Source organism: Trichogramma pretiosum, unplaced genomic scaffold (assembly GCF_000599845.2).
Source record: "Trichogramma pretiosum strain Unisexual culture from Peru unplaced genomic scaffold, Tpre_2.0 scaffold18, whole genome shotgun sequence".
In the NCBI taxonomy this organism is placed as follows: domain Eukaryota; kingdom Metazoa; phylum Arthropoda; class Insecta; order Hymenoptera; family Trichogrammatidae; genus Trichogramma; species Trichogramma pretiosum.
The window spans coordinates 1,312,012-1,329,718 of record NW_019641681.1 but is presented as its reverse complement, the minus strand read 5'-3'; the positions used below and the strand labels follow the sequence as shown (position 1 = coordinate 1,329,718).

Genomic DNA, 17,707 nt, shown 5'->3' with positions numbered 1-17,707 from the left:
AGTATAGACAGCAGTTTGTGTGCATATGCGCGCGCATCGAGTCTTTGCGTCGTCTGCTACGTACGCTGCGTTGCTGCTGGCTCAGGCTGGTTTCGAGAGCTCATGTGGCAACCTCGCGTTGGCATTTAAACGTCCGCTTTGTTATTGTGGTCGGTACTGTTGTACGATGCCGGAGCCCGCTCATGCTAATATACAGCAGCTCTCTGACTCTGCCTGGCTGGCGTGCGCTCATGCACCGATGGCGGCGGCGCATTGTTTACAAATATTGCGACTCCGAGAGCCTCGAAAAAGAGGAGAAAGTTTAACGAACCGCGGCGGCTACCGCTACGTTACACCTTTATAAAACCGTTTCGGAGTCGCTGTTTTGTTGCCTTTTACGGCGTTACAAGGCACATCGTCGTTTCGACGAATCGTGCGATAAATACATTAAGCGTATCAATTGCAATTGTCAATAATTAATGAACACAGTCTTAGCGCGGGGGGAAGACACTCGCGCGATGTCTTGGCGGCGGCTGAGACAGAGAGACCCCACACGCACGAAAGCTCATCGCACGCGTACGCACACGACTTGTGTTTATATTATCAATTGAATGCGTCGCGTGTGTATTTTATCGCTCTGCACGACCTACATAGCACGAGGCATCGCAAATGTCGAATTTTCGAATTATTTATCGATGTTGATTCGTCAAAACGTATGACGCGTGACGCGAGGTGTACGTGTTAAAAAAAAGTAAAATTCATTCTTACTTTGAGATCTAACAACGTTGAATGTAAAATTCCACTTTAAATTTTCCAATTAAGATTTAAATTTCTAATTGTAAAATAAAAAATAATGCCACTCCGATGCGTAAGTGCGTACGAAAATGCTCGTGTTATGCGTAATGCACATTTACGAAAGCAGCTGCCATATATATTTTCTTTCACGAGTAAAACGATGCAGCTCTCTCGCTCTATATCCATCGTGTTCTCTTATTTTTGGGAGTTGTGTATGCCTGCGTGTACGGGGGTCTTTACGGGGAAATAATTTTGTCCGTAAATACCGAGCTGTGGCCGAGCTGTGCTCCTACTTTTTTCCACTCCCGAAGCTCTCCAGCGCAGTATTATTGCGTTCAACTGACAACCGAAACTTTTTTTCTCGCATACTTTCGATTACTGTCAAACTGCGTAATAAGTGTAAACACACTTTTTCGAGCTTTAAAACGTGTTCTTTAATTTAACAAAAATTGTTAAAGCTGGAATATCTGCGAGTAATTCACGTAATTAACATTCGTTGATCTTAACGGGTAAAAAAAAAGCAGCCGGATGTTTTTCAGACTCTGTCAACAGTCGGCTGCGTCGAACGTCATCACAACAGAGAGAACGAGAGAGAGATTACCTCGCTCGCGCGTGCGTTAAGGAAAAAAATCGTTAAAATACATTCTTTCCAGTTTCCAACGAAAGTATCATATTGGTCGAAGATGACATTTCCCGCATGTCAACAAGCAGCAGCAGCTGCACACGTGGTCCCTTGCATCGTTTTACACATTAATAACATATGGCTTTGCTTGGGGCCAATGAGCATATTGAGAGATTGTATACATCAGCAGGACACGTGGGTAAGAATCCCACAAGTTCCATGGTGTACAGTTTAAACGCGAACCGTTGGTCACCTTGTTTTTAAGGAATGTTATATAGCTCCAAGTCTTGATACACTTATACGCGAGCCGCGCGAGCTTCAGTTCACATATTGTGTGTATGTGTGTGTGATTTTACTTTTATATAATGTCGCACGGCGCTTGGCTCGATTTATCTGTGTCGATTCGCGGGCAAGGTTAGTTGCTATTCTCTATTTGTTGTGGCCACTTAAATATGCAGTATGTATTGTATTTTAGTATGCACGAATTATTCGGCATAGATGTGTGTTCTTCGTGAATTCTATATACATCTGTATTCATATTAATGCATCGTTGAACTCCGAATGAAAATTATTAAGATGACATACAAAATGGGTCATTATTAGAAAGCTTATCCATATTTTGACACGTAAACGCGATTCAAGTATATAAATACGAAGAGAGAAATTAGAGAGGCAGCGACAAAAATTATCTTAGTTTATCTGTCGTATTATGCTGTTGCAGCGGCTGATCTTACATAACAGTTGCCTATTGACGGGTGGGAAAAAAATGCTATCTTTAGTTTCAAACACGAGCACATCCGTTAAAATATCTATGATCATTTCAAAAATAATCAATCAGAATCAGTTGATTGTGTACAAAACAACGTATATAGGAATTATCGCGCGCAGTGTGTCCTCCGCTAATGCAGTTGTACCATAACGACGCGGCACGTAATACAGATGCATCGCGCACAGAAGCCGCGGAGTTGCTTGTGTAATTACGTAAAATTAGCAGGAAAACCTACGTTTCTCATTTTTTTTCTTCGTATTCATTCGATAATATTGTTGATTTCCCTCGTCGTCGTCGTCGTCAAGCTCTTATATATACTACTCGTGATTCACATCCTTTAACAACTCGCGCCGCATGGAGTGCGACTTTTGTTTGGCTTTCCGTGGGTTTGCGCGAGCTGTTTCGAGCGTCATACTGATCACAGCACGCCACGTACACATACACACTCATACGCATTACGCATACAAAAACGTTTGCGTGTATATAGATTTATTATATACACACAGTCACGGCGCGACAATAATGTGTACAGTGAAAGGGTACATATGGACTGAAGTGAAGAAATTGACGCAGTGAGTCATTTTTCGCTCGCGAATACCAGCTATTTCAGGCTCCGATTAATACATTCATTCATTCGTTCGAAGGAAAATGCAGACTCGACAATTTATTTATCCTTTTATTTTTTTTCTCGTCTTTCCTCTCGATCCAGCAGCTCCGGGCGCGTAAAACACATTTATATAAATACGTGCTACGTGTATATAATGACGCGGTGGTATTTATTTTACCAGATAAACGCGATGCGCGTGTGCATATGTGTGTTTACGCATCGTGTGGTGTGTGCGTGTGTGTGCTTACGAAAATCGCAACTCTCGACCGTTGCAGTCGCGCGTGTAACGTACAAATGGCATATGCGCGCGCGCGAGAGAGAGACACCGATAGATCGAGAATTTAAAGTCAAGGACTGAATTAACTTTGCGTTTTATGTATCGGCGCGCGTCGATTAACTATCCGCGTTAAATATGTGTATATACCGTGGCTATTGACACGTATATGCGGCGACGATTTATTGTTTCAAAACATCACGGCGTGACGCGCAAAAAACAAGATAGAGCGTAAGGAAAAAAAAATAAAAATTGCATTCCTATAAATGCGTATGTACACACACATGCGAGTATACTCGCAGCTCGGCTCATGCGGATTCATTATTATACAGATGAAAAAATTCACCTGCGGAAAAAAGTGTATACGGTGAAAAGATAAATACGTGTGCTCGTGTGTGTGTGTGTGCGTGTGCACCCAATGCATCGGAATTCGGACGTGGAGTTTAGTGTAAACATTCGATGTCACGTAAGCGTGAATTTCATCTGTTCATATATGCCACTGCACGACTACGACGACGACGACAAGCAGTGCGACACATAAACCAATGCATCGTAAATGAAGAAGACGGCTTCGTGCGGCGTGTTTATACATACGCGAGTTACATTTACACGCGTTGAAAAATAAAAAAACAATAAAAAAAAAAAAAATAAAACGCACTTCCATCGCGCTCGTCTGACAACAATAACAAAAATCAATGATTCGTGAAAGAGGTGTGTGTTTGTGTGTGTACGTATGTACGCGCACGAACGATCGTTTTTACACCGCCTTTTACCAGAAAAAAACATTCGCTCTTACACACGTAAAAATAGGTGAACGTCATGGTTCAAAGCATGGGATTTAAAAATAGATGCTCCACCGCACCAGCAATCCAGCACGTGCACCTACCGTGTGTGTGTATACGTACTTACTGTACTGCGGATCGTCGAAAAAGCAAGGGAACCGGTCACGTTTAATATCATAAGAGCACCGCACACAGAGCTTTATATACCGTCACGCTCTGACGTTGTGTGTATCTTTTACACCACCAAGATTTAAAGCACTCGAGATAACCGCAAGGGCAAGAATAGGCAATGATTATTAAAACGGCCCCCTCGCTTCATGAATCTTTAATTTTTCCAACTCGAGTGTGACGATCAAGATGCAGTAACCGGAAGTACCAATTCATCAAAACACACACACGGAGAGCACAGATTTTATATGTGTATGCGAGTGAAAGCATGAGCATGATGGTACGTTAATTCGAGCTCTCTGTTTGGAAAATGAGTGACTCAGTCAATTTTCGAATTACACGCATCAAAACAAAAGAATACATGGTCAGTATGTTTGGAAAGTAAAGCGGGAACGCCCTCGCAATTAGATACGAAGCCCAGATTAATTAGTATCATGCCTCATCGATAGGAGCAAGTGTGATGTAGATCCAATAAAGATATAAATAGAAAATGAAAGGTGCATTACGTGCTTTCGTAAACACGAGGCGGGAAAATATTTAGAAGAAATCCCGAGAAAAGTTAGTAAACGTGAATCTCCCATGGGAAGTCGACGTCAAAAGTATTTCGGAGCAGCAAGTTAAATATCCCATTCTAAGCTCAGATAGCCACTTCAAAACATGATTCTTGAATTTTTCCGAATGTCTCGCTGTTAAAATCGAATGGTGGATTTATTGAATAACATAGTTATCGATAAACGCATAGGCATAAAAAAACTTTGTACGTATGTAATTACATGCACTTTGAAAACGATTGTATTATGATTGTCACCGATGATCGTTTGGCAATATAAGCTCGACGATAGTCGTCGGCAGCTATATACAACATTGTGCAATGTGTATTTATGAACGACTCGTGCGACGATTACGCGCGTCGTTGCTGCTGCCTCTGCAGCTACTCGTGCTTGTGTAGTGTGACGTTGCGAGACGCAAACAGCAGCGCAACGTCGACGCGACGAAGACAACGAGGATCGCAGACATATTTGTGTGCAATAATTAAAATGAGCAAAAATAAAAATTGAAGCTATTCTCGTACATAAGTTTTGTCTTGTTCGAAAAAAGAGTCAAAACAAGATTACACGCGGCGATGTGTGGTGTGTGTGTTCCGCGATAGGTTCATTGTACTCCAAAAAATGTAAACAACCTTGAGCAAACAACGCTCGCTCGAGATGTTATATAGTCGAATCAAGCGGTAATATTACAGATTGTACCTCTATAAGTTCGATATATACATATTATACTCACTCATAACGGAGTGCGAGTTTAAAAATAAATATTTTCGTCTCGATATGATTAAGAGTATCATCAAGTTTGCGTCGAAAAGTCGTTGGATCATCGACTCTCCGTGTGCTAGGCGAGCTATTTCTTCCTCTTCGAGTATCGATTTCGGAGCAAGTTTGGTTGGAAACTGAGCCGTATTAGATAATTTCGAAGATCTCGCATAGTTAGACTAAACACGGTGTTTTGAAGATAAAACACGAAGATGCTATTATTATTCATAATCGCATTTTTATCCGACAATGACGTATCTCATTTAAAAGTCGATATCAACATCATTCTATTCACAAAAAGAAAAGTCATGGCGTCCCACTATCCGCTTTTCGAGGCGTCTCTCCATCATAATACGCCTCGGTCGTTACGAAAAAGACACACACAAACAAAAAATGGGAACGCGGGAGAGATACATTAGCATGGAAATAAAAACACGTGTACCAAGCTAGTTGGAGCGAGCGAGAGAGCGAGCCGACTGTGTATATAAATACGAAATTCGTGCGTGTGTATAAACGAATTTTGTCTTCTTCTGAGCACTCGGGATACACGTGCTCTCTCGTGCTACTATACTTCTGTGCCCCGCGCTTTTTCTGTACGTATGCTACATACGCGCCGTGGAATCTCCCTGTGTGCCTCATCGCTTTTGTGTATATCGGATGCCACAGCAACGAACTTCGGTTCGGGCGTACAAAATATATACTCGAGTTACACATGCGCTGCTGCTGCTGTTGCTCCCCGTGAGTGTGCTCGTCGGAGATATTTGTGCCTGTACTCAGTACGGCAAGTAAATGAACGTGTGTGAGTGTACACACACGTTGTTGGCGATGGTGTGTCAGAGGCTCTTGTAATGAAATTCTGCTTTCGACGCGCAATTTTTGGGTGTAAACTTTCTCGCGACGAGCTTTGGATGTACGCGCACACGCACACATACACCCGGAGTGTGACAAAGTATGCCATGAGCTCGAAGCTACCGCGCGCGCAAGAGAGCTCCTTTAAACCTGGCCATTGTGTTAATTTTACAAGAATGCACTCAAAAGTTTTTTAAATGAAAAAAGATCGAATTTTTATCTTCGTCAGGAGACAAAAAAAGAAATAGCGCGCATTTTCACCACTCGTATACGTACACACAAACGCCGAGTCTAGTAATTTGAACCGCAAAAAGTATAATAAAAATCGAGAAGCGGCGAAGGAAACGATTCAATGTATACGTATATTGGAGTATACATATATTCGCGTATAAGTGGGCGGTTCATCCTTTGCTCGCTCTTCCAAGCCGCGCTAACGCTTCGGAGCACAACGTATATAGCAGTTCAACACAAAAGGGCCTCTCTCTCTCTCTCTCTCTCCCGTACCATCGGGAAAAGAAAGAATATAAAGAAGTATGTGTGTGTATGTGTGTGTATACCTTGAAAAGAGAGAGAGACAGAAAGAAGGAATGAGGGACTCTCCGCGCGCTGCCGACTGGCTCCGACGCGCTCGCGCGCGGTGCTCATGCCGCCAGTGCGTGTGAATAAAGAAAAAATGTTTACTCAGAAAAGCAGCGCGTTGCGAGCCGCGTAGTGGTTTGCAAGGCACATGAAATATTCGAGGTCTCATGTCGAGGCGCTGGCACAAAAAAAACCGGCCCCCGAGTACCTTATGCGCGCGCGAATCGTCTCCGAAATGCTGTGCGAATTATAATATACCCAGCACGTGTGGCTTCGAAATATTACGCGGCTCGATATGTAGGAAAAAAACTATAAATACTCGCATCTGGAATCGATTGTTTACATTACTGTTCTGATGCTTCGGCGCGATACTGTATCGCGTGTTGATTATATATAAAAAAAATAGGATATTAGATAATGAATGAATTGACGGTATCTGAATGGAGGTTTCGATTTAAAGTTGTTATGCGATGATTGAGTAACACGACTTCGGTTTCTTTCAACACGCTGAATTCCTGTTGGTTAAGATGAAAGTTGATTTTTGATCTACGTTTAGTATATTATTTTCTCGTACGTTTCATCCTGTAATGATTAATTGGATGGATTTAGCTGATATCGTTATTTATCATTGATAAAAAATTATTCAAATTGAAATTTTGTTCGCGGTTTCCTAGCATTGCCGGGTTTTTTTTATGTAATATTCGAAGTTCGGAGTTTTCAAAATGTTCCCCTCGAAACGAGAGCGGCAAGTGTGTCACAAACGGCGTACCAAAATAATAATATTATGGTAAACACAGAAAAAAGTAGTTGAGTCATATTTATATTGAGTCGTGCTGTACGCAAGAGCACTTGAAAATAGCTGAAATCGATATGGTAAAGAGCATCATTGAAATAAAGGACGCTTTTTGAACATCAATAAAATGTTATAAAATTCACTGTGTGTAACATGCAATTTGACGGCAAACAAGTACAGGGTAATTTGAAAAGCACAAAATCGCTCGCAAAGCAAACTTAGTCTCTATTTTTTTGTCTTTTTATTGATCATATGCTCCACTATGTTAAACAATCGAATCGACGATCGCACACATAGGCGCTTTGTTTTAAATTTTCACAAAGAGAAGTATACGCTCGAATTCACGTATCGCTATTATGATAATTCTTGTACACCGTATATCATTGTACACGATGTCGCTTATCATCAGTCCATGAAAACTTTTGTATCGCTAAGGGAATAATATAGACTGAACTTCGGCGTGATATTTCTCAACGAATATTTACATACATATATGAGCAATTCTCTAAATGAAACGCATTTTTTGAGGTAGAATCGCGGCAAATTTTTTTTTCAACCTACGCGGATACGGACCCCCGGGAAATGTTTTTGGGGGTCCTAGGAACATGTAACCACGTAGGAACCATTGAAATTTCAATAGTGCTTACTTTTATAGCTACTTTTGTGATTTAGAGGACGAAAAATCATGTTTTTTCGTAAATGCGGCTAGTTACTCGATTTCCAAGTCGTTGAAAAAGTATCAAAACTCATCTGAAAAATTTAACTAACTACTGTAATCGATAGGAAATTTTCTCAGCTTTCCAATGGTGCTATCAGATTTTCCCACAATTTGCTCATTCACCGAGAAAATCGCCATCAAACATGCCAAGCTAAATATCTCGAAAAACTCGGTACGGAAAAAGTGATCTTTGAGGTTTATTTTTGATTTTTCCTGTTGAAAATGAGATTTTTCGGAAAAACTGAATGCACCATAAGAAAGCTGAGGAAATTTCCTATCGAAATCATATTTTCATTTATTTTTTCAGTGGAATTTACGAGCTAGTTTTCATTGTAGCGAGCCGAAAACCTCGTGACCGCGCTGAATCAGCTTGGAAACAGAAAACAGCGAACAACGTAAAAGAAATTCCCATGTATAACATTGTAATTCGACTCAAAAAATAAATGAAGATATGCTTTCGATAGAAAATTTCCTCAGCTTTCTTATGGTGTAGTCAGATTTTCCGATAAATTTCATTTTCACGAAGAAAAATCGAAAATAAACCTCAAAGATCACTTTTTCCGTACCGAGTTTTTCGAGATATTTAGCTTGGCATGTTTGATGGCGATTTTCTCGGTGAATGAGCAAATTGTGGGAAAATCTGATAGCACCATTGGAAAGCTGAGAAAATTTCCTATCGATTACAGTAGTTAGTTAAATTTTTCAGATGAGTTTCGATACTTTTTCAACGACTTGGAAATCGAGTAACTAGCCGCATTTACGAAAAAACATGATTTTTCGTCCTCTAAATCACAAAAGTAGCTATAAAAGTAAGCACTATTGAAATTTCAATGGTTCCTACGTGGTTACATGTTCCTAGGACCCCCAAAAACATTTCCCGGGGGTCCGTATCCGCGTAGGTTGAAAAAAAAATTTGCCGCGATTCTACCTCAAAAAATGCGTTTCATTTAGAGAATTGCTCATATACGCGAAGAGAGACCTGAGTTCATGCTTGATACATTAACTTCTTCTTTTTTTTTGTCAACGGAAAAAAACTTGATTCGGCGTATTTACGGAGCTCTTCTTAATTTGTCTTCACTTATAAGCGAGCTAATTTTGGTTTATATAGAAGAGGGTAATATTGTAGATAGCACATACACCAACCAAACTATCGATCTAAATAACATTAAAGCCTGTTCAAAGTTTTGTAGATAAAAAATTACTACGACCTTTTACATCTCGCATTTCAAATTACGATATATTAAATAGAGACGGAATACCCTGAGCACAGTACGGAGGGCAAGGTCTCGCCAATTTTCGGTATTGACATGTTTTTATTTTTATCGCAGCAGCATACGAAAATGTCCAAAGAAGCTGATGTTTCCAAAATAAGCAGAAGACGACTATATGTTGACATAGCAACGAGCCGAGGAGGTTACAAGTGATAATTAACTACCATTTCAATGCATCGCGTGTAGTTCGTAAAAATTGTACACAGTCGCCGACGCACACGAAAAGGTATAAGAGAGTCGTTTAAAATTCGAATTTCAACCTGAATCGGAAATCGGGAGCATCGGCTCGCGCGAACTCCACGTGTTACACGCGCGCGCGGGGCATTACTTGCGCGAACCATTAAGTGGAGTCGTACGTACATATAGGTACGCGTGTACCCGAGCGTATGTGTACATATTCGTCGTTAATTAACGTCTCGTTAGAAGAATGAAAAATTTTTAACGAGCTGTGGCTGTAGCTGTTGCTGCGCGATCATTATGACCCGTGCGCGAGTACGGCGCGTCGTCGTCGACGTCGCAATCATGCGTGAGCCACGTGAGGCTTTGCGCAACGAGACGACGACGGCTCCTTGTGCAAAAATATCAGGTACAAAATCCAGGGCAAATCGGCTGAGCTTGTGTGTGTCTGTTATACATGGACTTTTGCATGAGCTATATCGCACTTGAAATAAGGACGCGCAATTGTAGATGGACTTTCCGCTAAGATAGCTCTCACGGACTGAATAATCTTGTCACGGTGTTTTGTTTTTGTTTTGCTTTTTCTTACTGGTGCACCTCCACCTCTGCTGCCTGCAGATATAATGTATTATACACGTAAACACGTTTTACATTTCATTGCGCTGCATGTGCACGTCAAACTACATACGAAACGAACAGAATAATCCGTGAGATTTGCGTCGATCGATGACGTCTGTAAAGCTGTTGATATAGTATTACTGGTAAAGAAAATGTGGAAAAGGTATTTTGTAAATAAAAAATGACTGGCTTTTTTTAACTCAATTTGTTTTTCATTTAATAAGTAAATTAAAAAAGATCCTAGGTAAAGTTATTACATATGTTGATATTCGATTTGCAACTTTTTGTTTTTTTTTGTTTTTTTTTAATACTTGTCGGTTTTTTTTAAAGAAGCTTCACAGATGTGTGTACAGATTATAACCGTTTAGGGTGTGATTTTCTTTTTAATCATTATACATTTTTTATAACAACTTCGACTATTACATATATCATCAATATTTACAATAATATAACCTACTGTAGCGCATAGGCTCGATCCTATGCACGACGCCGGATGACCAATCAATAGGATATATTACACTTTTTTATAAAACTCGCTATCTACCATAACATTAAAGAAAATTATTATGAATGACGAATAATAACTGAACGCTGATTAAATTTAAATTATGAAATAATAGTAGAGAAGCACTTGTTTGTTTTGTATCTTCTTCTTTTTTTCTCTCTCGTGATCACAATATGCATTATCTTCATATAATATATATGGAGAAAAAAAAGACGTGAATAGGAATTGTTACGTAATATAACGACTCTGTCGAACACTCGCCAGGGATCGACCCGACGCCCAACGCTCGCATTAAGCATGTTAATACATAATAAACATTCGTAATATATGTAAACACATCTTAACGATAATCGATTACCCAAAATATAACACCAGTCGTGTTCGGTCGTTCCCTAGTAAATTTTACAAATTCTTTACAATTCGAAATACCTAATGAAAAATAAAATAGTAATTGAAAAATCCTAAACATTTCCCTCATCCATACATTCAGATTCATTCATTCGCGATTTGCACCAAACGTGAGATTATTTGAACTTAGCCACATTGATAAATGCACCGTAGTACACGTTAGAATATACCGCACTATTATATTATCAATATAGAGGAGACACACATCGATACGCTCTGATCGCGTCAAACTTGTTTGTGTGTGTGTTTGTATGTTTATGTGCCTCGCCTTAGTTATTAAATTTTTTTCTTCTTCTTTTTGTACATCGTACATCACTCATTTATTTGTACAGATAATGACCGTTACCTTATTTTGTGGAGCGAAATAGTACAATAAAAAAGAAAAAATGTTTCGTGCGACAACTACTGACAATTACAATAAAACTTGTAAAACGAAGCAGAAATTTCATTTCGCGGTTTCCTTTTTTTGTTATTTTTATTAAATAAATTTCTATCTATCATTATTATTTCGATGGTAATAATACACTGAATCAGAGTTTTAAGTTTTGTGTTTGTGTGTGTTTTTCTTACTTTTTACAACACAACATCGAGAGAAGACTAACGCCATTTGTGATGTCTCGAAACTACGCAATCGTAATAGCATGATCAAACAATTTTTTTTTGTAATTCGAGACAATTATATTTTTTTTATGTATTTAATGAAAAAGTCGATTTCACGTATGAAAAGGACGACGACGCATTGTATATATAGAGCTCCTTATCGAACGTTCCAGCTCCGCGCTCCTCTTTTGTTTGTCAACACGACTCGCGGGCTGTCGCGGAACAAGCGCCAAGCGAGCGAAGCGCCTTGAAGTTATACACACAGACCGTTTAATTTTTGATGAAAATTCTTACGTTTGTTTATATTTAGAATTTACAACGAGGAGAAGATCCTCTCGGCGCGACGACAACGACATCATTATTATCGTCGAGAGATGATAACGCACAGTTTTTCCTTCTTTTAATTTATATTTTTTTTCTTTTTCAAAGAGAGATGACTAATATAACACAATGCGTATTGTAAACGAAAAGTGCCAAAGAGTGCGCGCGAGTGTGCGTGTTTGTGTGTACGAATGCGCTGCGAAGAACGCAGACACGGGGAGGCCGCTCGTATGGATGCACATATACACGCGTTGCAATAACACACGGTACGTGTGTAAAGTATACGTTTTCATGTGTACGCGCATGCGATGGCCGTATACACGATATGTCGGAGTAATGCGTCTGTGTGGAAGTTTTGCTGCTCGCACACAACACACACTCGCACATGCACTGCAACACACAGAGAAACGACGACTCTCTCGCAGTGAGAGAGAGAGAATAACATCAATCACGCGCGCGCAGTGTCCTTTGCACACTTCGTGTATACACTCGCACAAACATTCGCACACATACACGGATCAGCTGCACAATTTCGCTGAGCGTAAGCACACAGAGAACGCGACACTTTCTTTTTTGCCACAATGTGTATGTGTGTCCGTATGAGCTTTGCAGCGCCGCGCGCTCTATTGCACACACACTATGCAAGCACCGTGTATACACACAAACAATCATCGCACTCGCACATCGCGCACACATAATATGTAAGTCGTAGACGATGATGTCGGTCGCTGGTCGAAGACGAACTCCGCCTGTGGATGCTCCTCTCTTACATCAAACACATGAGTCCGGTTACCTCGTCGTCTTGGCAGCAGTCCTCGTCGTCGTTGTCGCTGCTGTTGGGACTGCTCGAACCGATGGTCGTCGTGCTGTTGCAGATGCTCGCTCCGAGAAAGCACTTGACGCTGGCGCCTTCGTCGTCCTCGCGCTCGTCGTCGAGGCCCATGATGCCCGTCGACGAGAGCTCGTCGTTGCTGGAGCGCAGCCTCTTCACAGCCTCCTTGATGAGCGCGCCCTGGCGCAGCAGACTTTGAAAGTGCTCGAACGAGTCGAGCGAGTCCTCGACGTGACGTACGTCGAGCACCCGCTGCCGGTAGCGCGAGAAGCTCGGCGGCTCGCTCGGGCATCTGCTGGTGGGCAGTCTGTAGGGCGTCGGGCGACGTAGCCTCTGCTGCATGCTCGGGCGCGACGACTTGAGCTGCTGCTGCTGATTGCTCAGCCTGAGATTCTTCTTGAGCCTCGTCACGAGGCAGTCGACGTCTCTGGAGTTGAACGTCTGTGTCGACTGTGTCGTCTGGCGATGATAGCTCGTCACCTCGGCGGGCATCACCTCGATCAAGTACGAAGGGCTGCTGTTGGACTCGTCAGCACTCGGCATAATTACTTCTTGTGTTGTTATTATGGAATACTGCGACGCGCGTAAGCGTAGTAGTAGTTGGTGGACTGAGTAGTAGTCACAGCGGCGGCTGTAGTAGTACTGGTGTGTTTACGTCGCGTACGCTTGGACGACACCAGTGCGCTGTCGTACGTAGTATTACTCCCGCCCGTGAGTCAGTGTATATGTGTGCAGTGCCAGCTTCAATGGCGATATCTCTCTTTCTCTCTCTCTCTCTTTCGAGCTACGAGCGCCAGACACGCACACTCACTATCGCCACTACCACCACCACCACCACCACCACTACCACTCACATACACACACGAACGCGAGAGAAGTTCCTCTCTTTCTCTCACGGCTCAGTGCGGTACAACGGAGCGCAGCTCTAGCTACAATGACGACGATTGTGATGATGATGATGATCAATCTCGAATCGTGAGCGCACGTCCTCGATGCGACGAATTCTCACTTCGACTGGCGCGATTGACGGGCGCTGCACATAATAAACAGAGCCGCCGCCGTACACACAGAGACACACGGATGGGAGACGAAAACAACGACAATTTGTTTACACGCGATGCGTCGTCGATTGTTTTGGCCGTGCGATGCTGCTGCTCTTTACTAACACCTGAATGTAGTGTATATAGGTGTCTGTGTATGTTGCGCAATTCGCTGCTGCAGCCTGTGCCTCTGGCTAGCACACAATAACACTACTACTGCCGTGGTAGGTATACTGCAGCGCACGTAAAGTATGCGATAAAGAGTGAGAGAGAAACGCGCGCACTCACACACAGATACAGCTGCCAGACTTGTGCTGCTGCTCTGCTCGGGTATTATTATTATTACTATTATTATGAATGTGGTGGAGGGGGAAGGATAAACAAAGCCCCGCTCCGATGTGTTCGCGAGCAAAACAGAGCAAGCGTCGTCGAGGAGAGAGTGAGAGAGACGTAAACACAAGAAGAAGTTGAGCTTGTGTGTGTGTGTGTGTGTGTCTATGTCTGTGTGTTTGTTATGCGTGGGGCTCTCAGCTCTGGCTCTCCGACCGATGTTTCTGCAGCATGTAGCGGCAAGACACTGAAGGAGAAATTTGCGCGTCGGTCGAGGGTACGAATCCAATACGGAATTGTGAACTCGATCCCCACTCTCTCGGTACTTTGCCTCACTCTCGCGTTCTTGCGAATGTCTGTGTGTGCTGGGTTCGTATATTGATACACGCGGGCTTGTGTTGGCGTTGTAAACTCCGTTGGTTCGTCTTGTATACAAATACTTATACACATGCGCCAGTCGTGTTATATAGTACGCTGACGTGTACGTGTTGGACGAGGAGAGGGGAGAACTGAAATATACACAACGCATCGGGGACACGTCGGGAGCCCAATGAAAACAACCAGCGCTGCAGCAGCACGGCTTTATTATTATTGTTTTGGTCCGCGCTGACACGTGTGCGTGTGTGTACATGTGCGCATGTATATAATATACATAGTTAATCTGAATTTGATACATATACGTATATTCTGCATCATGTAGCGAGTGTGACGTGTATTTTAATGCATATATGTAGAAAACGGAGGCGCATGCGCTTTTGTTATTGTTTATATTCACTAGCAGAAGTCAGAAATTTCGAATGGTAATGAATGTAGAGCCCTGAATCGTGTTCCGATATTTAAACTCTCACACGTGGGTACGTGTACACCCGCCGGGTTAGATACTCGGACCTCGAAAATTTGAGATCGATTAGTTGCTTCCTTCACTGTTTATAAACAACAGCGTGTGACTACATATTTACGACGGACGCTGCGCAGTGAAGGAAGCGAGTAATCGATCTCAAATTTTCGAGGTCCGAGTATCTAACCCGGCGGGTGTACAGTGTACGCGTTGGAAATGGAAAATTCCATAATGCCCGAATTTGAAAAACGAAGCGGGTACTCGAATGCATACAATTTTTTGTTGGGCTGTCCTTTCACGTGTTTGATGCATCAGTTCTCAGTAGCGTGCAACCTAACGCTCACACAAGAATTATGAATTTATTCGAATTTCTTTTACAGCTTCCTAAGTACGTTACCAATTTAGAAAGTGTATCAGTATTTAATTTGATTAGTGTATTATATAAATTCATTTCATAAGCGTATTATGGAAAGATGACTTTAAATTTAATGAAATGCATATCATGTTCATTTATCAGATAGTAAAGGTTCTCAAATATCTAAACAGAGCATTTGAAAGTCAAATATCAATATACTCTTTTTCCAGATACACAACAAGCCATGACATTTGAACAAAAACATTTATTCAAATCGTCACAACCAAATAGAATCTTCCACATTGACTAAGCAATAGAATGAATTGAATTGTCATATTAACGGACCGACAGTAACGTTTCTCAGAAGCTGCAGTAATTATAGTCAGATGGCTCAAAGAGTTTTCGTATCTGATGGAGCGACGAGATCCCACCTACTTTTTTTGATGTATTGCGCCCCCCCCCCCCCCCCCCCCCCCCCCCCCNCCCCCCCCCCCCCCCCCTCCTCCGTGATTATGAATATCTAAAGTGAATTTGTTGAAAGTGGCGTAAAATCGATAAAGAATCGTTGATAAAAACGAAGCAAAAAAATTTCTTTTTCTAAAACAAACGTTATTTATCCCTGACCAATTTAAATTAAATTCTTTCATAGAATGTAATATTTAATGAATGAAAATACATACAGCTGTGTTCAGCAATGCCGATTTATAATGCATACTGCAGCAGTGATAACTTGAAAATTTTTTCATATCAATCAGAAGCGACGATATATTAATATTTTAAATTTGTAACCTGCTTTTACTTTTGAAGTAAAACTTGGACTTTCAATTGCTAAGTTCTAAGTTAAGAATTATTTATTACATCAAAAAATATTAAGTTTAAGAAGTAGCGGAAATTGCTGTTATCTCAAAGTGAGTCGACGGTTTTCGTAGAAAATAACTGCAACAGGTGATCGGATTCTGTAACCTGCGTTTGACATTGAGTCTGAATATATGTAGATTTTCTTGACAAAAATTTTAAATACAGAGATAAAATAACTGCCAATGCACAGATAGAGCGATATAAAGTACGTAATTTAGTCCAAAAAAACCTCGAAAAAATCTTAATAAAAAAAATTTTAACTGGGTCAAATATTATTATAATATGTAAACAGATAATTAGGTAACTTAATCGTAAACAATATTATTATAAACTATTTTAACATAGTGCCTCAACCCACTGATCATAATTATAAAAACAAATTAGTTTGAATGTTGTCTTTCCCGATGAAAGAAGTCTTAATATCAGAAGATAAATTTTACTTATTAAATTTGTGTAGCACTGAATTGAGGGATTCATTATTCAATTGAAAGATCATAATGGATAAAAGAGAAAAGGAATCCAAGGAAGTTGTCTAAGAAAGAAAGAAAGAAAGATAGTTCAAGTGAACACGACACTGTAGTTTTCGACGAAAAAAAATACGTTTGTGATATCTACCAGGAGACATTTTCACTAAAATCAAATATGATAACACACCGAGACTCAACTCGCGATAATGACGAGATAGATTACGCATGCGACAAGTGTGAAAAAAAATTTCAGTTCCGAAGTCATTTGAGTAGACACCAGATATCAATGCACAAAGGTCGCTAGATTTTGTATGCGACAAGTGCAAGAGAAAATTTGAAAATAAATCAAATTAATAAGTCACAAAAAAATATTCCACGAAGTTTTCAAAGATTACTTATGTGAAAGATGCGCGAAGAGATTCGGAAATAAACAGAGTTTGCGTTTGCACATAAATATAGTCCATGAGGATCACAAAGATTTCACATGGACCAAATGCGAAGAGAAGTTTAGAAAAAAATCGCATTTGCTCGTCCACCTAACGATAGTTCATGAAGTTTTAAGAGCTTATTCATGTGACAGTTGCGGGAAGAAATTCGACCATAAAGGTCATTTATTCTTGCACTTGAAAACAGTTTACGATGGTTGCAAAGATTTCGCATGCGACAAATGCGAGAAAAAATTTGGACTTAAACATCATTTACTAATGCACCAAATGACAGTCCACGATTAAAGTCGGAAAGATTACGCATGCGATAAATGCGAGAAGAAATTTGGACGACAAAATACTTGGATCAGACATCAAAGGATAGTACATGACGGTGGTAAAGATTTTACATGCGATATG

General features: G+C 40.9%; 1 protein-coding gene across 1 annotated transcript; it reads right to left on the bottom strand.

Moving 5' to 3' along the window:
- Positions 1-10,498: 10,498 nt before the first annotated feature.
- LOC106660054 lies at positions 10,499-14,589 on the bottom strand. The gene has a single exon (XM_014382879.2). It carries the CDS (start codon positions 13,515-13,517, stop codon positions 12,909-12,911), a length of 609 nt encoding a protein of 202 aa, XP_014238365.1. The 5' UTR covers positions 13,518-14,589; the 3' UTR covers positions 10,499-12,908.
- Positions 14,590-17,707: the final 3,118 nt, after the last annotated feature.